The sequence below is a fragment of the Peromyscus californicus genome, unplaced genomic scaffold (genome assembly GCF_007827085.1).
Source record: "Peromyscus californicus insignis strain IS unplaced genomic scaffold, ASM782708v3 Scaffold_7__1_contigs__length_154581171, whole genome shotgun sequence".
In the NCBI taxonomy this organism is placed as follows: Eukaryota; Metazoa; Chordata; class Mammalia; order Rodentia; family Cricetidae; genus Peromyscus; species Peromyscus californicus.
Genome location: NW_026294595.1, coordinates 69,857,761 through 69,880,884, shown reverse-complemented (window position 1 = coordinate 69,880,884; position 23,124 = coordinate 69,857,761). Strand labels below are relative to the sequence as shown.

The window sequence follows — 23,124 nt, the reverse complement described above, 5'->3', positions numbered from 1 at the left end:
ATGAAAGTATTGACAGGAAATGTAAATTTGAAGTAAGGGCTTTGAAAAGTTTTACTGAAACTGTATACTCGAAGCCATTCAATCAGCGAAGCATATTTTATAGTCACAGTGTTCAGCTTTCCACTGACAACTTCATATTCTCTGTATTCTCACATGTGCCGGGGCTCGTGTATCCCAGGCTGGCCTCAAACTCACTTGGTAGCTGAGGATGGCCTTGGTCTTCGAATCCTCCTGCCTCTGCCTCACGAGTGCTGGGATTATGGGTGTGAACTACCACACCTGGTTTTCTTTTATGTTAATTTTTTATAGTTTTGCTCTTGATGGTACTGGAGATTAAACTTAGGACCTCATGCGTTCTAGGCAAATATTTTACCACTGAACAGAATCCCTAGCATCAGCTGTTTGATGCCAGCCTGGGCTATGTAGCAAGATTGCTTTTTTTTTTTTTTTTTTTTTTTTTTTTTTTTTTTTTGAGAATTTCACACAGTCAATGAAATATCCAACCTGCCCCTGATTGCTGCTTTCCAAGTTTCCCGGTATTCTCCCAACACACCCCACTCCCAACTTCATTTTTATTTTTCAAGGTCTCTCAAAAGAGGGAGAACACTCTCTAATATTGACATTTTTAAGATAATTTTTGACTATTATTTTCTGTGTCTGGATGTTTTGCCTGCATGTATGTCAGTGTACTGTGTGTGTGAGGCTGGAAGAAGGTGTCAGATCCTATGGAACTGGAGTTATAAACAGTTGTGAGCTGCCATGTGAGTGCAGGGTATTGGACCTAGGTCCTCTGGGAGAACAGCCATTGCTCTTAACTGCTGAGCCATCTCTCCAGTCCCCATTAAGACAATTTCCTATTTGTGTATCCTGTTGTGCACAAAGACATTTAGCCCTACACAACATCCCAACCACAATGTATAATCTGGAGCTAGTCCAGAAGTAGCAAGAAAAACTGTAAGTCAAGGAATATTCTACAAAATTCTGAGCCTAGCTGGGCATGGTTTTGTACACCTATAACCCCTGCTCATGGGATGCTGAAGCAAGAGTCTCTCAATTTCAAGGCCAGCCTGGACTATATTCAGAGATCATCATATCTCTCATGAGCCTATACTCATCAGAACACATTTCAAATGAGACTTAAAGAGATGTGACAACTGAGTGCAGCATAGAATAGTCCTGTGTTGGATCCAGTTCTAACACCAGACCCCTGGTAAAATTTAAGTAAAGGTCAGTAAATTAGCTTCCTGAGTTTGGATAATTATACTTTGGTAACTTGATAGAAACACCACCACCCACTTTTTAAGTGTGCTGTTATATTTTTCAGAGAGAATGAAACATGATATGTGCAACTGGGTCTCCAAAAAAACCTACTAAAACACATGCAAAGGGAGTGATAGTGCAAAGCTCGGCGTTAATATGTGGAGAATCTAGATGAAAGAATTTGTAAAGTGCTTGTTGTGGTTGTGAATTTCATGTAAATCTGGAATTTCAAAATAGAAAGCTAAATAGCTTCTGTTAACAGCCCAGAGCTGCAAACTGATGCGCTCAGGAGGGCTGTTGATGCCTTTACCTCAGCCCTGCCCCCTGGGAATGGAAACAGCACCTCTCTCCTGTCTTAGAAACATCAAGCAATACCTTTGAAGTACTAAGAACCCAGCATGGTATAGAGAGTATGTCACTGCTGTAGTGTGCTGAATAACACCTCAGACACCATCTGAACAATTAGTCACTTTACACGGAAAGGGGTCTTTGCAGATAGATGTAGTTAGAATCTTGAAACCAGGCAACAAGGGGCCAGGATGCACATGCCTTTAATCTCAGCACTTGGGAGGCAGAGGCAGGCAGATCTCTGTGAGTTCGAGGCCAGCCTAGTCTACAGAGCTAATTCCAGGACAGCCAGAACTACACAGAGAAACTCTTGAAAAGCAAAACAAATGAAAAAGGAATCGAGAGAGAGAGAGAGAGAGAGAGAGAGAGAGAGAGAGAGAGAGAGAGAGAGAGAGAGATGGAGACGGGGATGCTGAGGGAGATTATTTGAATGGCTCCTAAGTACCATCACAGCAGATATGCAGTAAGAGACATGGGTGATAACAGATGACAGGGGGCTCAACAAGGCCATGGAGGGGACTTGGAAAGAAGGGGTTCAGTGCAGCTGGAAAGGTATAGAGGGTAAGGGGGGATATGATCAAAATACATTATATGGGGGCTTTAATTAGGGAGGGGTAAGTAAACAAATAGCAATAAGGATGTCTGAAATATTTACAAGAAATCATACTATTAACTATACCTAAAAATACCTATAATACATGTAAGTCTGTATACTTCCCATATATAGATTAAATGGAATTTACTCATCTGGACTGACAGCGTTCTTCCCAGAGCCAACAAAAATGCCAACACCAGGCCGGGCGGTGGTGGCGTACGCCTTTAATCCCAGCACTCGGGAGGCAGAGCCAGGCGGATCTCTGTGAGTTCGAGGCCAGCCTGGGCTACCAAGTGAGTTCCAGGAGAGGCGCAAAGCTACACAGAGAAACCCTGTCTCGAAAAAAAAAAAAAAAAAAAAAAAAAGCTATAAAAATGCCAACACCAAGCATAAGAATCCCTCTTTTGAGTTCTTGGTCAGGGTTGTCTGTGACATTCCTAAAACATCATAGGCTATTGACATTGCCCTTACTTGATCCCTGGAGGTGAAGGATAAGTCCCTACTGCTGAAAACACGTATACCTTAGACACAGGACCCAGAGGACCCAAGCTGGTCTGACCTAAAAGCCTCCTCCCTGAGGACTAGCTTTCATGGTCACTCAAGATGTCATGCCAGCTTCCAAAGGGACCAATGGCTCTCTGTTGGAATTAAGGCCCTCTCAACCAGAGGGAGATTATGTTTGGTACTGGAAACCTGGGGCTAGTTGAAGCTCTGGATCTTGGAAAAGAACCTACAAATGCTACTTTACTAAACTGGCATCATCCCTAACTGCATGCTAAATATTTGTTCTTCTACCCACAGACAAGTATAGTTCTCACCCCTCATTAAGGAAACTTCTCTTTACAACAAATGGAGACCATTACAGAAAACCACAACCAACCCAAATAGAGTTGTGGAGCCCAGACAAAACTGACAAATCTATAATGCGAGTCCTGCACCTAAGGCTCTGGCATCAGAGGAGGTGGAAAGATGGTAAGAGCCAGAGGAACGGGAAGTTTAAGCCACAGTGCTTGCATGGAGGTCAGAGGACAACTTGTGGAAGTCAAGTGTCTTCTGCCATGTGTTTTATTGGACTTGAACTCAGATCCTCAAGCTTGGCAGCAAGCACCCTTCCATGCCGAGTCGTCTTTATGCTGACCTACCTCATTGCAGCTGTGTAGTCTGCTTTTAGGTTCCACATCTCTGCTGGTTTAGAAGTTGTGTGTAGTATCTTCTGATGTTTGCTCCTGAACTTTACTGATTTTTTTTTTTTTTGAGCCCTATCCAACTGAAAGTTCTCTGGTCCCTGTACGTCATCATAAGGACTTAAGAGCATGAGAACTCAGAGAGGCCCTTTCCTGATTACATATGATTGTAAACCAAAATTTGAATCTGTTTTTAAAATCCCATGTGTTGATATTTTCATGATTCTTATTTGCACATATTTATGTAAAATGACAGGCCTGGGGAGGATGGTTTAGTCTAAGGTGCTTGCCTTGCAAGCCAAGGTCCTGAGTTCCTCCCTCTAGAAACTGTAGAAGTGCCACATGGCACTCCCATTCTGGGGAGAAAGAGATATGAGGATTTCTGGGCTCTCTGGTCAGTCCCAGGGGGGCCCCCCACCCCATCCCACCCCCCCACCCCCGTCTACTTGGTGCACTCCAGGCCAGTGAGAAACTCTGTCTCAAAAGAGATGGACAATATCCCTGAGGCTGATGCCAAGACACACGTATACTCACCTCACAGGTGAATAAAAATAGTCACTCATTTGCCATCCTTACACACCTTTCCCTTGTCACCCCAGACCTTTTATTAATTATCACTTTTTCTTTATTGGTATTATTTCAAATAGTACTATGATTTACAGTTAATGGTATCTTAAAGACTGGGATTCTCCCAGCTTCGCTGTGAGTCCAGCAGTCAGTATCAGATGGCGTCAAGTAGGAGGTGACACCTTCTGACTTGCTGTTCCCAGGTTTTCTGCAGGTGGATCGGAGTGCTACTTTTTATGAATTGACTTGGTTTGAGGACGTCTCCAGATTCTTGTCTAGTCTTCATTTCTGAAAGGTGATCAGACATCATCTCCTTGTCTCCATCTCAGTGCCAGGTCTTCATCCTGCCGTTGGTTCACACGTTCTCAGTCCCCTCATGAGTCTTACTGCTGCTGGAGCTAATGGTCATAGCCTTTCAGTCCAGTTATGGTCACTGGTTTTCTAAACTGTTTCATTCTCTTCCACATTTACTTAACTTCGTAGGCCAACCCTTTTGTATGGATTGCTCATTTTAAAATTCAGTGTTTGCAAACTAGATTCGAGTGTGTGTGTGTGTGTGTGTGTGTGTGTGTGTGTGTGTGTGTGTGTGTGTGTGTTCGTTCCCATGCCCATGAGTGCTTTTTGTTTTGTTTTGGTATTTATCGTTGATTTTATTTTTTCCTTTTTTTTAGTTTGCTTTGAATTTTCTTGTTTGTTTTTTGAGAGAGAAAGAGACAGAGAGAGAGAGAGAGAGAGGAGAGAGAGAGAACACAAAGTTGGATGGGTAGAGAATATAATATCACCAAAATACATTGTATGAAAAAAGTTTTTTTTTAATTGAAATTTTAAGTTTTTTAAAATTCAGTGTTCGGGGATTGAGGGGAGGCTGTCAGTATATAATTCAATGGTAGAGCATCTGCTTAGCGTTGGTGGAGCCCTGGGTTCCATCCCCAGCACCACACAAAATACTAATGAATAAACAAATACAGTTTATTATTAAACAAATTCAGTGTGCATTGCTTATGTAACTTAATACGTTAGCATTCTTATCATCAGTGTCTAATTCTAATGGCTTGAATTTCTGTTCTTATTTTTGGCTTTTGGCTTTTTGAAGCAGGACCTTTTTATGTAGCATGGGCTGGCCTGGACCATGTTTATGTAGCCCAGACTAGTTTGAAACTCACAGCAGTCCTGTTTCCACCTCCAAAGTTACAGACATGCACCACCCTGCCAGGTCCAATAGCTTTAATTCTTCAGAATCTAAATACAGCATTTGTAGTTCTCATGGTTTATTTTCTTTGTTTTGTTGTGTGTGTGTGTGTGTGTGTGTGTGTGTGTGTGTGTGTGTGTGTGTGTGTGTGTGTGCTTTTAAAACATTTTTAAATATGTAGGGGTGTGCATGCTCCGGCGTGTGTGGCGGTCAGAGGACAATTTTGAGGTTGAACGCTGGTCACCAGATCTGCTGAGCAAGTGTGTTTACCTGCTGAGCTGTCTTGACGGTCCTGTTGTTTGGCCTTTCTTGTGGGGGTAGGGAAGGAGGGGAGCGCATGCATGCATGCATGCACGTGTACACACACCACATGTGCGGGCGTGCTCTCAGGGGCCAGAGGAAGAGTTATACGTAACTGTGAGCCCCTTGGTGTGAGTGCTGGGAATGGAACTGGGGTCCTGGACAAGAGCAACAGACACCCTTAGTGGAAAAGCCATAATCTTCCAAGTGCTGTCACTTTGTGTTTCTGTTCCAAAGTCCTGTTTGGCTTACTGTGTTCTAGGGGAGCTCTGCGGGATGTTCCTTTGCAGATCTAAGCTTCCTTTCTCCTTTCCTGAGCCTGGGGCCTCTGACAACCTGGCACCACTCCATCCTGTGTAAGGCGTCTGTCTCAGCTCAACTCTTATGCTTTCTAGAGATTTCTGTAATTAGTCTTCTGTCCCCACATTGGGTTTTAGCGTTATTCTCAGGGGAAACTGCTGGGTTCCTGTTCTCACTGCTTACTGATTTCAGCTGTAATATGTTTTTCCCCTTTTGGTTTAGTGAGTTTTCTGGCCCTTAGAGATCTGACTGGTTTCTTGTGAATCTAGCCTTGCAGTAAAATACTCAGAGTGTTAACCAATTCGTTTTGCAGGAATTTGGGTCTGGACTAATTATTTGTTTTGTGTTTTAATTGGTGGGGATTTCATCTGATACAAGCAATGAGATAGAATAAAAACAGCATTGTGGAAACTAGACATCTACAGAGGCCAAATGGGAACAGATACAGCTTTCCTCTGGCATTCATTCACAGGGTCTTCAGCCTCTCCCTCAGTTCTTTTCACCTAGCTTTACTGCAGATGTCCTGCTACTCCGCTGGAAGCTTCCTGAGTTCTTCCTCTCTTTTCTCTCTCTCCCTCCCCATTTTCTTACAGTTTAGATGTTTTGCTAGCTACTCTCTGTCATTGTAAAACTCTTTTTAAGTACATGAAGCAATTAACTTAAAAAGAGGAAAAGTTTATTTTCATTCACAATTTTAATTTTTAATAATATTTATTTTATGTGTATGAATATTTTGCCTGCATGTAGAACTGTACATTAGTGCCTGAGGAGACCAGAGGAGGGCATCCAATCATTTGGAATGGGAGCCATGTGTTTGTGGAACATGGAACCTGGTCTTCTGCATGAGCAGCCAAGGACTCTTAACTATGAAGCCATCTCTCCAGCCTCCAAAACTTTTTATTTTAATTTTTAAAGTTCTGATCCTCTCTTGACCTCCCAAGTATTAGGATTACAGGTATAAAGCACCACACCCTATTTATGTGGTGCTGGGGATAGAACCCAGGCTTTGGTACATACTAGGCAAATACTCCATCACCTGAGCTGTATTCCCAAGTCTACAATTTATTTATGTATTGCTTTTCTTTTTTGGGTGTAGGGCAGGTATCATGTTGCTCAGGTTTCTCTAGAACTTGCTGTGTAGGTTAGGATGACCTTGAATTTCTGACTAGCTTTGAACTTAAAATCCTCCTGCCTCTGCCGCCCACTGGTAGAATTCCAGATGTGTACCACCATGCCAGATTTTCTCTTTCAGATGGTTCTGGGAATTGAAGCCAGGGCTTCGAGCATGCTAGCCAAGCAGTCTACCCACTGAACTCCTCTCCAGCCCCTGGTTCACAGCTCTAGAGGTTTCAGTCTGTGATGTTGGCTCCATTGCTTTTGGAATGAGCAGCTATCATGTGGGGGTGGGGGGTGGAGAGGAATTGGCTTACCTTAGGAAGTCAGGGAGCAGGAAGAGAAAGAGTAGGTGCCAGGGTGGCCCATGTGCCCTCCACCAAGGTCTCATCCCCATGTTACTGAAAACTTACAACCAGGCCCACCTCCTGGATGCTCCCCCAGCTCTCAAGAGTTCCAGAGCCTTTAAGCTTTTGGGGGACACTTACCCAACATAGAGCAGGTTCCCATTCCCACAAATGACTAGGCTGTATCTTAGATCTGTTTTAGTCTTAAAAGAAAATGAGCAGAAAGAAGAGGTCCCATAAAGCCCCTCCCTCCTACCTGTTCTAGCATCGTATTTGAGTATGATATACTGTGGCTGACGGCTGGCAATGCTCCGTTATTATAGTGAAGGACTAACATCAGGTTCTCCTTTCTATGGATTTAGCTAAATGTGGCATACATTCCCCACTGTCATGTCATACTCGATGGCTTCCATTCCCTGAACATCCCTTGTGGGTCACCTAAGGATCTGTCCCCTCCTCTACCTCAACCTTTTGGCTCTGACTCTTTTACTATCTTTAGAATTTTGCCTTTCCTGGGGTGTTAAGTAGGCAGGACCCTGCAGTGTGCGGCCTTTCAACCCAGCTTCACTTTGTCAACATGCGTTGAAGCTTCGTGTCTTTCGAGGCTGTGCTTTCCATCACAGAATAATGTTGCACTCTCTGGATGCCCCACCATTTATTAGTCATCCACCTACTGAAGGACATCTTGATTGCTCCTGACCTGGGTACGATCAGCTGTGGGTTGTTTGCCCTTGGAATCACATGGCTGTGGATCATGCCCCCTGCTCAACCTCATGACATCCTATACGACATTCACTAGTGCTGAAAAGGATAAAAATTCAGAATCCAAGGTATCATTCATTCTTTATACCAATAAACTACTTTTGCACCATTCTCAAGTCAAAGAATTTTAATGAATCACTGAAAGAGATCAATTTGCAAATAAAGATTATTTAAGGCTGTGTTAATTATATTCAGGCATAGGAGTACTGACTTTGATCTGCCTTCAGTTGAAAGTCTTAGTACAGTTGTTGGGTGGGAGTGGGGAATGAAGAGACTGACGGTACTAATGCTAGTTCAGTCCCCAAGCCTGCTAAAGTTAGACCAGCGGCCTGAGGTCTCCGGGGATCATTTTTCTGAGTCATCTTAGGGACACATTCTAGAACCTTCTTGGGACTGGTGAGATGATTCCGTGGATAAAGGTGCTTGTGGCCAAGCCTGATGACCTGAGCATGATCCCAGGGACCCACTTGGTGAAAGGAGGGAACTGACGACCACAAGTTGTCCTCTGACATCCACATGTGTGTGCACACACAAATAGAGTAATATGAATGAATGAATGAATGAATGAATGAATGAATAAGTAGAGTAAAAATAAATAAAACCTCCACCGAGCCTTTGTGAACACTGTTACCTCTTAGAATCTCCCCTGTTCCCTGGATTTTTGTCTGCTCTCTGCAGTTCCACTTCCAGTGAGACTGTTAACTGCTCCCTACAGCTTGGGGCTGTGTCTTTTCAGCATTTACAGTCATGTTAGCACTGCCAGGTCCAATTCCCTACTGGCGTCTGGGGAAGCACCTTCAGTCCCTCAAGGCTGCTTGGAGTTGTTGGAGACGTGAAAAGCTCACAGTGAGCATGTTCCAGAGTTAGCAGGACCCCTTCTTACAGTCCTTCAAGCTCGTAACTGCTGAGTCCCAGGTGGTGGGACTTGGGGCGCTCTCCATGCAGCAGCATCCCTGGTAGCTATGAACATAGTGTGCCATTATTTTCCTTGGTTTGGACTTCCTCGGGAGTACAGCAGCCAGCACTCCGCATGCTACATGTGATTGAAACAGGGAGGTTTGGCAAGACTCTAGTGTGAAAATCAGCCTCTGAAAATAAGCTTGTATGTAGCACCATATGTAAGAGCCAGCAGCCCTTAAAACATCTATTGGTTTTTCCAGCCAGGGGCCGGGAGAACCATTGAATGAAGACTGGTCTCCTGCAGAAACCAAGCAGCTGCAGAATGGACAGAGCACTCTGCAGGTGCTTGCAAACTGACATGAGGTGTCATAAATGCAGATTGCTGGGTACTCCCCAGAACTACTGGCTAAAATTGTGATGGGGCTTGGATTATGCAATTTTTCTGAAGTTTTAAAAATTTGTTATTTGAGCCGGGCGGTGGTGGCGCACGCCTTTAATCCCAGCACTCGGGAGGCAGAGGCAGGCGGATCTCTGTGAGTTCAAGGCCAGCCTGGGCGCAAAGCTACACAGAGAAACCCTGTCTCGAAAAACCAAAAAAAAAAAAAAAAAAAAAAAAAAATTTGTTATTTGAAAAAGGATTTCATACATGTATATAATGTATGTTAATTATATCTACCCCTCATTCCCCCCTCCAACTCCACTCTTTACTACTTCCCAACTTCATGTCCTTTTCTTTCTTTTTGTTTTTTTAAACAAGGTTTCTCAGTGTAGCCCTGATTGGAACTCACTATGTAGACCAGGCTGGCCTTGAACTTATACAGATCCACTCGCCTCTCCTTTTCTTTTAAAAATATTTATATGTATGTGTGCATGCCTACATGTGCACGTGTGTGTGCAGGGATCTGAAGAGGTGCTGGATCCTCTGGAATTAGAGTTACAATCAGTTGTGAGCCATCTGATGTGAGTGCTGGGAACCACCCAAGGGCCTCTGCAAGAGCAGTAATTCTTAATGAGCAGGGTGGAAGAAGAGCTAGCTCTGAGGACTCAGGCACATGGGGTCAAAACAGGCAGAACAAGTTGCAAAAACACTTACGTAAGACTGGCCCATAGGTAAGTTCGTGGGAATATTGTCTTAATTAGTGATTGATGTGGGATGGTCCTGCCCAGTGTGAGTGGTACCATACCTGGGCAAGTGGTCCTGGGGTGTTCAAGGAAGCAGACTGAGCAAGCCATGCGGAACAAGCCAGTGAGCAGCATTCTACTACAGCCTCTGCATCAGCTCCTGTCTCCAGGTTTGTGCCTTGAGTTCCTGCCCTGATTTCCTTGATGACGGACTGTGGTGTGGAAATGTAGTCAAAATAAACACTTTCTTCTCCAGGTTGTTTTTGGTCATCGTGTTTTCTCACAGCGTTGGCAACCCTAAGATACATGGCTTTCTCTCTTTTGTCTCTGTTCTTCTGTCTCCTCTTAAAGGAACATCAGTCGGTGGAGGAAGACCCACTCCGATCCCATAGGCCCTCATATTAAATCCCTCACTTCTGTAAAGATCGTGTTCTGAGATAAGGTCACACAGTTTGAGTGAATGTGAATTTGAAGGAACACTATTCAACCAAGGACAGAGGAGCGCCCAGGAACCAGGGAGGAGAGCCCTATATTAGCTAGTTTTCTCACTCTGAGACCAAATGCCTAACAAATGACTTGAGGAAGAAGAGATTTTCTGACTCACAGTTTTCTGGTTCACAGGGTTTCAATCCAGCATGGCAGGTAAGGCATGACCACTAAAACACTCCCATATTGGTGGGAGCATGTTTGGAGGTGGGAATAACTCTTCAAAGGCCCTCCCCTCATGGCCTGTGTCTCCTGGCTAGGCATCACTTTCCAAAGGATTCACACCTTCTCAAACAGCACCCCCAACTGGGGACCTTGTTTTCCTGCCTGGCCCACAGGACGAATCTCTGTCACCCGCCAGTCCCACAGCCGCTCAGACCCAGCCAAGTAAACACAGAGACTTATATTGCTTAAACTGTTTGGCCTAATCGCTCAGGCTTCTAGCTATCTAGTTCTTACATCTTAAATTAATCCATTTCTATAAATCTATACCTTGCCTCGTGGCTTACCGGCATCTTCACATGCTGCTTGTCATGGTGGCAGCTGGCAGTGTCTCCCTCACTCAGCCTTCCACTTCCCAGAATTCTCCTTTCTCCTTGTCCCGCCTACTTCCTGCCTGGCCACTGGCCAATCAGTGTTTTATTTATTGACCAATCAGAGCAATTTAACATACAGACCATCCCACAGCACACATGAACCTCTGTTGGTTGGGACATTTCACATTTGAACTTTAACAAGTCTATTCTTCTCTACTAATGATGCTCCAATCCTAGGCCAGGCAGCAGGAAGAACTACTGAAGTGTGCACACAGGACAGTGAACGGTGGCTTTGGAACTGAGAGGCAAGGGGGTTGAATTGGCACAGCCCAGCCCTTTGGTCAGTTGACATCTGCACCCTCTACACACAGTCATGTTTGTGTAGAGCAGTACTTATCTGCTTCCACCTGGAGAAACATAAGACTCTTTTGTGTAACTGGTCGAGTTCTCATCATTTCTGAATGAATGAAATGAAATTCCAAAACTTGGTCTCCTGTAATGACTTCCCAGTGCAGTCATAATCCTACTGGAGAATCTGTTAACTAAAACCTAATTGCAGAAGTAACCCCCAGGACACACACCGTGGTTATCATCCACAGATAGGCTCACACATATAACAAGCAGAGAACACAGGTTAGGCTGGAGCGTTCATTCCCGCCATTGGCTGTGAAACCAGAGTCTACATTTATGGCTGCTTATTCTGCTGTCCCTTCCATGTTTCCCTTGCCTTTAGCCAAGAACCTTGGCGTCCTGGTTTCTTTTATTAGCAGAGTGACCCAGATCCTCATTCCTAAAGATGCAAGCTATTAATTATTCTGTGTTGTCGCTGGTGCTGGTGCTGTTGTTTCCTGGTTCCACTTACTGTGGGCACGAAGAACTAAGAGGCACCTGAAGCAATGCCCTTGGTTCTGGACACAGTTATTGCCTCCATTATATACCAGCTACTCAAATAATTCTCTAATAATTGGGATCAATCACCTCAGATGAAAGAACGGAGCTTTTTCTCTCATTTCAGTTCAGTGACATAGAGAACCCAAGAGGGCCAGGTGGCAGTCTTCTATCCCAACTCAATGGGAATACTGTTTTACTGCCCCACACCACCTTCTTACAGATAGGTCAACTCTTTCCAGGTGGTGGGGATTTAATCCCATGGGCTTGAGTCCACTGGTGTATTCATTCCCTTTGCTATGAAGTCATTTCCTTGATCAGGAGCTGTAAATACCCTTGGGGATGCCATCGGTGAATAAGACATTTGGGAGTTCACAGATGGTCTCCCTGGCCAAAGCAGTATGGGCCAGGAAGGTATCCAGAGTGTGTTTACACTCCAGGGAGAATGAGGAGTCTCTGCCCTCGCCAGGATGGAAAGGGGCCATGTAGTCATTCTGTCACCAAGTGACTCGGTGACTGCCTGAGGCATGGTAACATATGGAGGACTCCATAATGGATTACAACATTTGCAGATTAGGTTTGAAGTAGTAGCAGTAGCCAGTTCAGCTTTGGCAGGGGGAATTCATGTCACTGAGCTCATACATATCCTCCATCCTTGTGATAGTAGCTATGTTTTGACAACTAATTGGGCAGGCAGGCCCTGAGAAGAGGCTGGCATTGATAGAGCATGTCACTGCATCGAGTGATTATAAAACCCTCCTCTACAGGGGGTGGGAATGCCTTCATACTGTACACAAACATCTTTATTATTTGTCTACCTGCTTCACTTTCTCCCAGACTTCGTGGTCACAAGCTTTCCCATTCTTGATCAAGTATCTTTTGACTATCCAGGGAACCCAATACCCACTCCTCATGACTCAGTCTAGCGATCTCTCACCACAGAGTGGTCAGTCAATAATGACTTAAATGGGAATGAGTTAGGCATCATCATCCAATTCTTCCAAGTCTTTGCTGGTAGCCAAAGCAGATTATGAACAATCTGAGCCCATTGTAAGTCAAACTTGAGCTACGACTCCAGTTCTCACATGAGCACCACAACTTCTCACTTTCACTAACTTTTATTAATGGACCACAGTGATATTTTAGGTTTTGAGGAAATAGCTTTAGTTTTTTTGTTTTTAAAGTCCTGTGTGAATGTGTGTGTGATGTGAGTGAATGTGGAGGTATGTGTATGGAGATCAGAAGACAATTTTGTGGAAATTGTTCTGTCTTCCACCTTTATGTTGGTTCTGGGGATCGAACTCAGGTCATCAATCTCGGAAACTAGATATCAAGAAAACAAGCCAATTTTTAAAATGGGGATACAGATCTAAACAGAATTCTCAATAGAGGAAACTCAAATGGCTGAAAAACAAATAAATGTTTAACATTCTTAGCTATAAGGGAAATGCAAATCAAAACTACTTTGAGATTTCCTCTTATACTTGTCAGAATGGCTAAGATCAATGAAACAAGTGATAGTTCATGCTGTTGAAGATATGGAGTAAGAGGAACAGTCATGCATTGCTGGTGGGAGTGCAAACTCACACAACCACTATGTAAATCAGTGTGGCGACTCCTTAGGAAGATTGGAATTGATCTCAAGACCCAGCTGGGGCTGGAGAGATGGCTCAGAGGTTAAGAGCACTGACTGCTCTTCCAGAGGTCCTGAGTTCAATTCCCAGCAACCACATGGTGGCTCACAACCATCTGTGATGAAATCTGGTGCCCTCTTCTGGCCTGCTGTCATACATGCTGTATACATAATAAATAAATAAATCTTTTTTTTTTTTTTTTTTTTTTTTTTTAAAAAAAGAACACCTACAAGATGGATCACTGCTTGAGTGGTCAAGAACCTGAGACTAGGTAGCCCAGGGACCTCTGGTGAAACCAGACAATACTGGTCTAAGAGAACAAAATAAATGTAGTGATAAAATGACTCATGATATTCTGCTGTACTCATAGATCAGTGCCTTGGTCAGCCATCACCAGAGAAGCTTCCTCCTGCAGCAGATGGGAACAAATATGGAGACCCACAGACAGACATTGTGAAGAGAGTGAGGGACTTTGGAACACTCAACTCTAAATGGGATGTCTCCATCAAATCCCTCCCTGAATACCTCAGGGAACCCTGTGGAAGAGGAGATGGAAAGAGAGTAATAGCCAGAGGGGATGGAGGACACTAAGAAAACAAGGCCCTCTAAATCAGCATAAGCAAAGCTCATCTGAACTCAGAGAGACTGAAGCAGCATGCACAGGGACTGTCCGGGTCTACACCAGGTCCTCTGTGTACATATTATGGCTTCCAGTTTAGTGTTATGGGATTCCTGAGTGGGTGAATGATTTTTGTGCCTTCTTTTAGGCCCCTTTCCTTCTGTTGGTTTGTCCTGTCCAACTTCTATGTGATAGTTTTGGTTTTATTATATTTCATTTTGTTATATGTCTCAACCCCCCCCCCAAGAAAAGAATGAATGAATGAATGAATGAATGAATGAATGAATGAAACCTAACCACTAGGATAAAGGTTAACAACTGAACTATCAATTATATTTGCTAGGAGAGAGAAAGTCAATTTTCTCCATGGGTATATCAGACACTCCAGGGCAGGCCTCATGTTCAGGAATAGTCGACCAATATATAATGGCCCCACAGGCTTTTTTGTTTGCTTTTATTTGGTTACAGTTGGGTGGTTTTGGTTTTTGTTTTGTTTTGTTAGTGTTGCTTTATTTTTGCTTTTGTTTTGTTGTATTGGGTTTTTTGAGAAAGAACTTAAAGCTGAATGGGTAGAGATGGGGAAAGGGTCTGGAAGGACTTGGGAGAGGGGAAGAATATGATCATAATATATTTAAAATTTAAATTTAAAAATTGTCTTAAATAAAAAATACTATAAAAAAAAAGAAAAGAAAGTGCTGTGATTTCAGGCTGATTTTTTTTGAAGCCTTCTATTGAGGCTGACTAGGTGTTAATCACTGCTTTTAGGAACACTTCACTCCAGGCATCTCTATTGCTGTTTCAAACTATAGTCATCAAAAAGAAAGAAATAACACCCTTTAGGAGATGTATCAAATGTTCCTGAGCCAGAAGCAGACATTGAACAATTACTAGGTGGTAAAGAAAAAAAGGTAAAAATTACAATTCAGCTGTCGCTCTTTTCAGTTCTGGGATAAATCATTTTCCCTTCAATGTCACAAAGTATAACAAAAAATAGATGCCGTGAAAATTGGACTTGAACGTGGCAGCAATATCAGAACATTGGTCAGGAACATTGAGCTCGCTACAGCTGAGCACTATTCAGTCTCAATACCAGGGAAATTGGGGTTGCTGCCTGGTGGTCTTAGTCTCATTAAGAACGGACTCAAATAGAAGTTCAAGGGCAATTTTATTAGTTAAAAAAAAAAAAACCCAAACATCTGAAGGCAGGTAAGCTGTAAATCTCAGCAGATGCTCAGAGGAAGAGAATGGAGAAGTAGGGGAAAGCTATGCTGTTTAAGTGGGCATGGAGGTCAGACGCAGGGTGGACAAGCAGCCACATGGCAGGCAGGGAAGCACTAGAGAAAGAGTAAAGAAGCAGAGAATGTTGGGGGAAGCCTGAAGTGTTAGGGGAAGCATGCTTAGAGCAGAGATGGCAAGAAAAGAAAAGCTATGTCTATTTGTTTTTTCTGGATCTTTCAGAAAAGCAGGAAAACTTAGGAACCAGTATGGTTATGTTCAGTAAGAGACTGTGGTAGAGGGTGGGAATTCAGAGAAGGAAAGTACAGTATCTCATTAAAGGACTAATTTGTCCGCTTATCTCTTTAGTGCTGCTTAAGGTAAGCCTACCTTCTAGGGGTAGTCCTTTGGCCAGGTGATTGACACGGACCAACAGCGATGCTATTATCTCCCCAGGACAGAGATTCTATCCTCTTAATCAGAAAAGGATTTTCTTAAAAGGTCTTTATTGCTACTCTTACAGTATCAGGCTTATTTGAAAGATTTCACAATAATCATGTTTGGGTAAATTTTAGAGAAAAACTTGCAGAAAAATATTTGATCCAGTGCTACATTTAGAACAGTCATATTGTAAGATACATGGGCTTAACCTGGTCACTTTAAAGATGCTTCTCAAGAGGTCAGATGGGTGAGAAGACACTTTGGGCTATCTTGAATTATTAAATTTATATAGCGTTCCAGACATTGTGATCTCATTTAATCCTGCTAACAGGAGCTATGATCATTTAAAAAGAAAACGGAGCACTTGCCGTGAATGGTGGCACTAGATGAAATTTAGACAGATCTGTGGACTCAAGTAAAATTTACCTTGCACTGGGGAACCCAGACAAATAAGACATGATCCCATGCTCCGCCTTAAATGCTATGAACCAAAGTTGAGCAGGCTACAGTGGAAACAAAGCACATCCTAGGCTCCTCATGGTTTTCAAGATAACAAGCGAATTTTATGGCTGAACACACCATGACCTTCCAACTCCCCGATCGGTCCACCAAGTTCCGGGGTACTGCGCTTGCCCTTTGCACAACAGACCAAAGATGCCAGCACTAGTTTCGGGGAGCTTACATCTTGGGGAATCTAGGCCTAGAAGACTCATCTTCATTCCCATCTCCGCCTCACCAGAGCCACCTTAGCCCCCTGCCCCTGTCCACAGTTCTGATCCTGTTCCCTCCAGCTTCTGGACGCGGCCCTTTAGGCACCAGGGATGTGGGGCGACCCGGACTCCGGGGTACACACCGGAAGCGGTGTCGGGTCTGTGACGTAGGAGGAAGTGACGGCCTGTGGTTGGGCGGTACAGGAGTTGGTGCCCCACTCTGAAGGTTCCCCGGCGTCCGGAGAGCTGAGCTGTTTCAGAGCGCCGGCAACTTCCCTCAAGTCCAGCCAGGTGGGTGCAACTCGCCCAGCGTCTGGCTTGCGGGGCGTGTGAGGAACCCAGCTCTGCCCATCACAGCAGTAGGCTCCTCCCCGCTTTATTTCCCTCAACCCTGAGGGCAGCACTGACTGACTCCCCTGCCTGTGAGGGAGAGGCTGGGACTCAGCCAGTGTTGCAGGTGGGACAGGGACAGATCTGCATTCCCAGCAAGTTCCCGCTACCGCCAGAGCCCTTGTTCTTTTTAAGATTTTCAAGCTTTGAGTGTCAGGGTGGCGGGGACCTTGGTTAGTAGATAAATTCTAGGACTCCACAAACTAAGTCTCAGACGGCACGCTAGAATTTTTATTTTCATTAGTTGTCCTAGACGAGGGACATCGCTCCGGGGTGAATGAGCAGCAAGGTGAGCGGGTCGGAGGCCTTCGGGCACTACCGCCAGCCCTCGTCTTAGGCCTTTAAGACCTCCCACACTTTAAGACTTCTGTCACACATCTCGTAAGGCTGGAGAGCTGGATTTGATTGTTTCATTAACTCTTTGGGGCAGGTGACAGCCTCTGCATGTCCCTACTTGATAAATGATAAGCACGGGATGGGTTGCTGTTGATGAGACAGGGTCTCAATATTTAGCTCAGGCTTCCTGAACGCTGGGATTACAGGTGCGTGCTGGTAACCCATAATTCTTGACACCTAAGGAAATCTAAGATAGGAAATTTAAGCATAGAGTCCTGAGCCCAGAGCTGTTGGACCAGAAGGTCTAGGAGATGGGGCCTGGGAATCTGTAGGCTGAGTGTCCTCTCTTTGTAAGTGTGCTGTCTTTGGGAACTTGAAGCTTTCCTAGACCCAAAAATAAGTGGCTCTAAATTCAGAACATATGGCCCGACCCTCCCGGATTCTGTATTTGCTGTAGGGTATAATTTATGGCCAAAAATGTAGGAGGTTTGATTAGTTTAAGGCTGGGACTTGATAAAAGTTGAACTTTCAGTTGATATTGATTTCCTGAGTGACTTTGTAAGTCACTAACCCTTCTGCTCCCCATACATATTAGCATATCTTACCTTTCACTGCTTGTTATAAGCATAGGAATGGAATCGTTCCTAAACCGTAGTTTTTGAAAGTGGTATATGGCCGGGTGGTGGTGGCGCATGCCTTTAATCCCAGCACTCGGGAGGCAGAGGCAGGCGGATCTCTGTGAGTTGGAGGCCAGCCTGGGCTACAGAGTGAGTTCCAGGAAAGGCTCCAAAGCTACACAGAGAAACCCTGTCTCGAAAAACCAAAAAAAAAAAAAAAAAAAAAAGTGGTATATGAATATTTTAGATTTTCATTTTAAATTTAATTTTAGTTGACAAATTATTGTATGTATTTATGGGATACTGTGATGTTTTCATATGTACTTGTGATGTTTAATGAGTGCATCAAATTAATACATCTATTACTTCACATACCTTATTTAAAATCGACTCTTAGTAACTTTGAAATATCCAGGGATTTGGTATTTATGGTCATTGTTCTGTGCAGGAGAACAGTAAAGCTTATCTTCGTCCAAGTGAAACTTTGTACTTTGGTCCTATTCCCCATCTAGCCCCCTTCCCTAATCATAAGCAATCACATTCTACTCTGAGGGATTCAGCTTTCTGAAGTCTTTATGTGTGAGGTCATGTAGCATTTGTCTCTCTGAGCTTTTCCTACACGTGGCCAAAGTCCTTCAGGTTCCTCTGTCATGGTGCTTTTAAAGCTTCTCAGGAAATTCAGTACATCCAGTGGGAAGCAGCAATGCACTTGCATAGATCCTCCTGCCTTTGCCTCTCGACTAAAGGCGTGCACCACCACTCCTGGCTTGGCCTGTTTTTCAATATTCGTGTTGCAGACTATAGGGACGTTACAGTTGCTTGTGTTCTACTCTTGAGACTAATATGAATAACACAGTCTGTGATAGACTGATAGACTGCCTATTGAGAAAGTGCTGTGATAGCCAGCAGTCCAGGGGAAGTCGGCCCTTGACAGAGACGTCGTAAAGACAGTTGACTTTATGACTCTGTGCTGTTGGGCTGTCTCTTCTGACCAAAAGGGCTATCTATCATTGCCCTTTAATGGGCCTGGCCCTCGCAGCCTTTAACAAAGCACTCGTTTCTTTTTTAAAACAGGTAACCATTCCATGGTCTGAATTGGGAATGAGATCTTCTGGAATCTCAGAACAGAAAGCTTTTTGTTCAATATGGAAGACAAAAGACGACGAGCCCGAGTGCAGGGAGCCTGGGCTGCTCCTGCCAAGAGCCAGGCTACTGCCCAGCCAGGCAAGAACCTGCGGGGACTGTGTGTGTGGATGTGGACAGCTGCCACCATCTCGTTTATATCCTTTGCTCTATAATGAACTCCCACTTGAGTTGGTAACGGTTTTCTTTAACTGTGACTGGCATTTTGTCTGATCTTATTGATGGTGAGCTAAGGACTTGAACTCAGTTCCTCCTGTTTAGTCAGTACCCTCAGAGTGTGTTGAGGCTGTTCGTTGCCTCTGCCCATTACATTTGAGATCATACGTCATCTTCAAGGAGGTTTATTGGCTCATGTTTGAGACTCTTCTCTGCCATTTCAGCTACTGCTGCTCGGAGCCATCTTTCCCAAACACCGGGGCAGGCCTGGAAGAACAAGGAACAGCAGCTGCCTGACAGAGAGTTTGTGTTCCAAGAACCTCAGCTGGTAAATTGATGTTTCTCCTTCAGTAGTAACAGAGGTGTGCTTATAAAAAGCTGTTTCTGTAGCAGGTACTCCAACAGTGGCTGAATAAATTTACTTAGGAGTAGCCGAACAAAAGGATTCTAATAATAATGAAATATGAACTATTTTAGTGTTCTTATATGTCTGAAGATTCTTTGTATTCTGCCTTTTTTTTGGGTGGGGGCAGGGAAGCTGTACCATCACTACCACCTTAAGGCTATACTGTGACTAGTGGGCTAGCTAAGACCTAACAGTTCTGTAATGATGCTCTCTTCAGAATTATTACAGAAAATCCTTCTGAAAGTTCAGTGATTGTAGCAAAATGCCTGATTTTTAGCCCCCTACCTCCCATGGGAAATAAGTATAAAAATCATAGACGATTCAGTTTTGGGGGGACAAGGGCGTTGCAGGACTAGGGATCAAGCTCAGAGTCTTATATATGCTAGACAAGTTGAGCTTGAGCTCAACTTCCAGTTCTTTTTTTATTTTCATGTGTGTGTTATGCAAATGCACGTTCATATAAATGGGTGTGCATGTGTATGTGCCTGTAGAAGTGTGTGCAGAGGCCAGAGGTTGACATCACATATCTTCCTCAATTACTCCTGACCTTATATCGAGTCAGGGTCTCTCAGCTGAATATAGAACTTTCTGATTCAGCTGGTCTAACCAGTCAGTTTGCCCTGGGAGTTCCCTGTCTCCACCTCCCGAGCTCTGGCTTTGCAGAGAAGCCTCTGCACCCTCTCAGCATTTACATGGTGTGGAGGATTTGAACTGAGCCTCTCATGCTTTTGTAGCAAGTGCTTTATCAACTGAGCCGTCTCCTCAACTCCTTCACTTAAAAAAATTAATAATAAAATGGAAAAAATACAGTTTGAAAATTAGGCATCTTAGTATAATAACAACCTTATAAATCAGTGATTCTCAACATTCCTAATGCTTCAGCCCTTTAATACAGTTCATTTATGATGACCTCAACCATAAAATTATTTCATTGCTACTTCATAATTTTACTACTGTTATGAATCATAATGTAAATGTATGTGTTTTCCAGTGGTTTTAGGCGACCCCTATGAAAGGGTCGTTCAACTCCCAAAGAAGTTGTGACCCACAGGTGATATAAATAATTATCAAAACTCCTCTTAGAATGTATCTTCTCCTTAAAAGAAAAAAAAAAAGTCTTCCTTATCAATAAAAGGTTTCTTCAGTTTCTGGCCAACAGGAAAGTTGATGAGTTCTAATTGTATCACGTTTTCTGTCAGCGTCCAGTGTGACAGAGTTGTAGGGATTACAGGAACAATGCTCTATTGGGGTAGTGGGCATGGGGCTGGAAAAAGGCTAGCTGTAAACCTGCCTTGGTTTTGGCTAGCAATGAGAGGTATGGGTTATTCTTGACCCTTGGGAACCATCCCAGAACTCAGATCTGCCTGTTTCCTTGCAGGTTGTACGTACAGCCCCAGAACCCAGAGTGATTGAGTAAGTAAGCATTGTCGATGGTAAAGTGGGCAGCCAGGATCTTTCCCTCCATGATTTTCCCATTAAAAAGAGAATGGCTCAATATCTCTAAATTTTTAGCTGGAAGGAATAGTTCTACCTCAGTCTTTGAACTTGATCTTTCGAGGAGACTTTCTGGGGTTGCTGATGGTATAGAAAGCACAGCAAGATCTCTGCACATTGAATTCTGCCTCTGGGGTAGATTTCCTGGCCCCGTTTCATTGGTGTCTGTTAGAGTAGGCTGGAGACAGAAAAGGCTTTTTCCTGAATCCTGGAGCTTGGTTTGTTGAGAAGCCTGTAAGTATCATTTTACTAGCAGTCCTTATGAAAGCTTCTCTAACCTAGATGACCCTACGGCCCATTTATTAAAACCACGGGGTTGTTCCTGAGCGATTTAAGCAATGCTAAATGTTCCTCTTGTATTGATCTGTGTCTGAAATGTTCTCCAAAGCTGATAGATATTTTGGCTTCTTTTCTCCTGCCTCCCCCTTTCCACCTGATGTAAATAAATTATCAGTGTGAACGATCCTTTTATGTTAGCAGTTAGCATCAGATGGATGTTCTTGCCCATGAGCAGTCTATTATGCTATATAGATATTTTAGATTGGCTTTTACAAGGATTTGAAGCTAACACAAATGTCAACATAATTTCAAAAAATATCTAGTCACATCTTTGCAACTAGTTAGCTATATAACTAGTCCTGAGTTCTTTCCACATGTGTAGAGTTTGATTTTCTTCTTTGTATGTTAAGGATTAGTATTCCAATTACTTAAGCCCAGTCTAGGTCTACTAGTCTTTGACGGTTTGTATAGTAGCTGTGCGCTATCACCTCCATCAGTGATAAAATGAACAAAGCCATGAAACCATGACAGTCAGGCTTAGATGGGAGGGATGCAATTGTAAGTTTGCAAGTCAAGAAAACTCACAGCATCTACCCCTGTTTGTTTGGGTTTCAGCCTTGCTGTATCTAAAGTTAATGCTCCTGGGCTTTGTTTGTCAGTTCCCAGAAATGTGTTTCATGCTTAAGTGAGACAGTTTCTAGATACAGTTCAGTATGCCTCATTAAAACACAGTATTCATGCCTCAGAACCTCTGTAGACACCTTCTGTAGATGTGGTCGTTGTGAAATATATGCCAGCTGTGCTCATTCAGCTGCCTAGAGCCTAGCTCAGAGGTCATGAACCACTGACCCCCTGGAGAGAGGGGATATGAAAACCTTTAAAGTAGAGAATGACCTGTCTGCTCTGTTGCTCTTCTGCCGTGAACCTTACACCTGCATATCTGTGTTTCACACCTTTCCACATTTGATTAAATTCAGTGAACTTTTCTCACCATCCAGTGTGTGTAAGCTGTGAAAAATAAGCCACTCTAGTGAATAAAATACACGTGTAAACAAGTTGTAATTTGGTACATAAGATCTAATACTGGCACAGGGTGGGATGGGTGATGTTACTGGCACAAATTAATAGTCAAGGAAGGTTTAGAAGTGGGGCTAAGTGAGATTTTCGTAGGGGAAGTCAGAAGTTTTCACTGGGCCAGACTGGGAGGTAAGGTGGATAGGCGCTGCTTACTGGTAGGGAAGTATTCCAGCATACAGAAACATGGGCTAGAAACACCCATAGTGCTGTGTTAAGGGAATGCAAGCAGTTGATGCTGGAGATGGTGACTCTGGGGAGTCCTCAGAAGAGAGGTCTAGGTCTCAAGGACCGCGGATGCAGTTATGGGAACACTGAAGGCTTTTTACTCAGAGGAAGAACTCACTAGACATTTACTTTACAAGTAACAGAAGCTCTAGGTCTTGAGATGCATGCACTTGCCCCCTGGGTTGTACGCCTCATTCCAAACTTTCCTTGGGTGATAGATTCTTAGATCATATCAGCATAATTACGGGCGAAACCTAGGGGGTAGAATCAGAGGTTCCTTTCTCCCACTTTGTCTTCATGGCCTGATCCTATCAGGGTTCTGTTTCCAGCACCATTAATAATGTACCACCATTTTGCCCCTTGTCCAGCAGTTAAGGAGGGTGTAACTTAGCCTCCCTCATAGTGTTCTCTATCGGCAACCAATCCTAGTGAACCAGGACCATGGGAAGGCAGAAACGGTGGATTCTTTTGTTTCACACTAACAC

The 23,124-nt window shown here is 43.7% G+C and overlaps 1 protein-coding gene across 6 annotated transcripts in view; it reads left to right on the top strand.

Annotated features, from left to right (window-relative positions):
• Window positions 1–16,695: 16,695 nt before the first annotated feature.
• Alkbh3 (alkB homolog 3, alpha-ketoglutarate dependent dioxygenase) overlaps window positions 16,696–23,124 on the top strand; it is a 90,659-nt gene continuing 84,230 nt past the window's right edge. For all 6 annotated transcript variants that reach the window (XR_008215148.1, XR_008215150.1, XM_052724937.1 and 3 more), the window contains exons 1-4: window positions 16,696–16,807; window positions 18,934–19,083; window positions 19,383–19,486; window positions 20,943–20,977. Coding sequence is in view for 4 of the 6 variants with exons in the window: in XM_052724937.1 (XP_052580897.1) it covers window positions 19,005–19,083; window positions 19,383–19,486; window positions 20,943–20,977 (218 nt within the window). In the remaining 2 variants the exon portion in view is untranslated. The remainder of the gene's footprint in view (window positions 16,808–18,933; window positions 19,084–19,382; window positions 19,487–20,942; window positions 20,978–23,124) is intronic.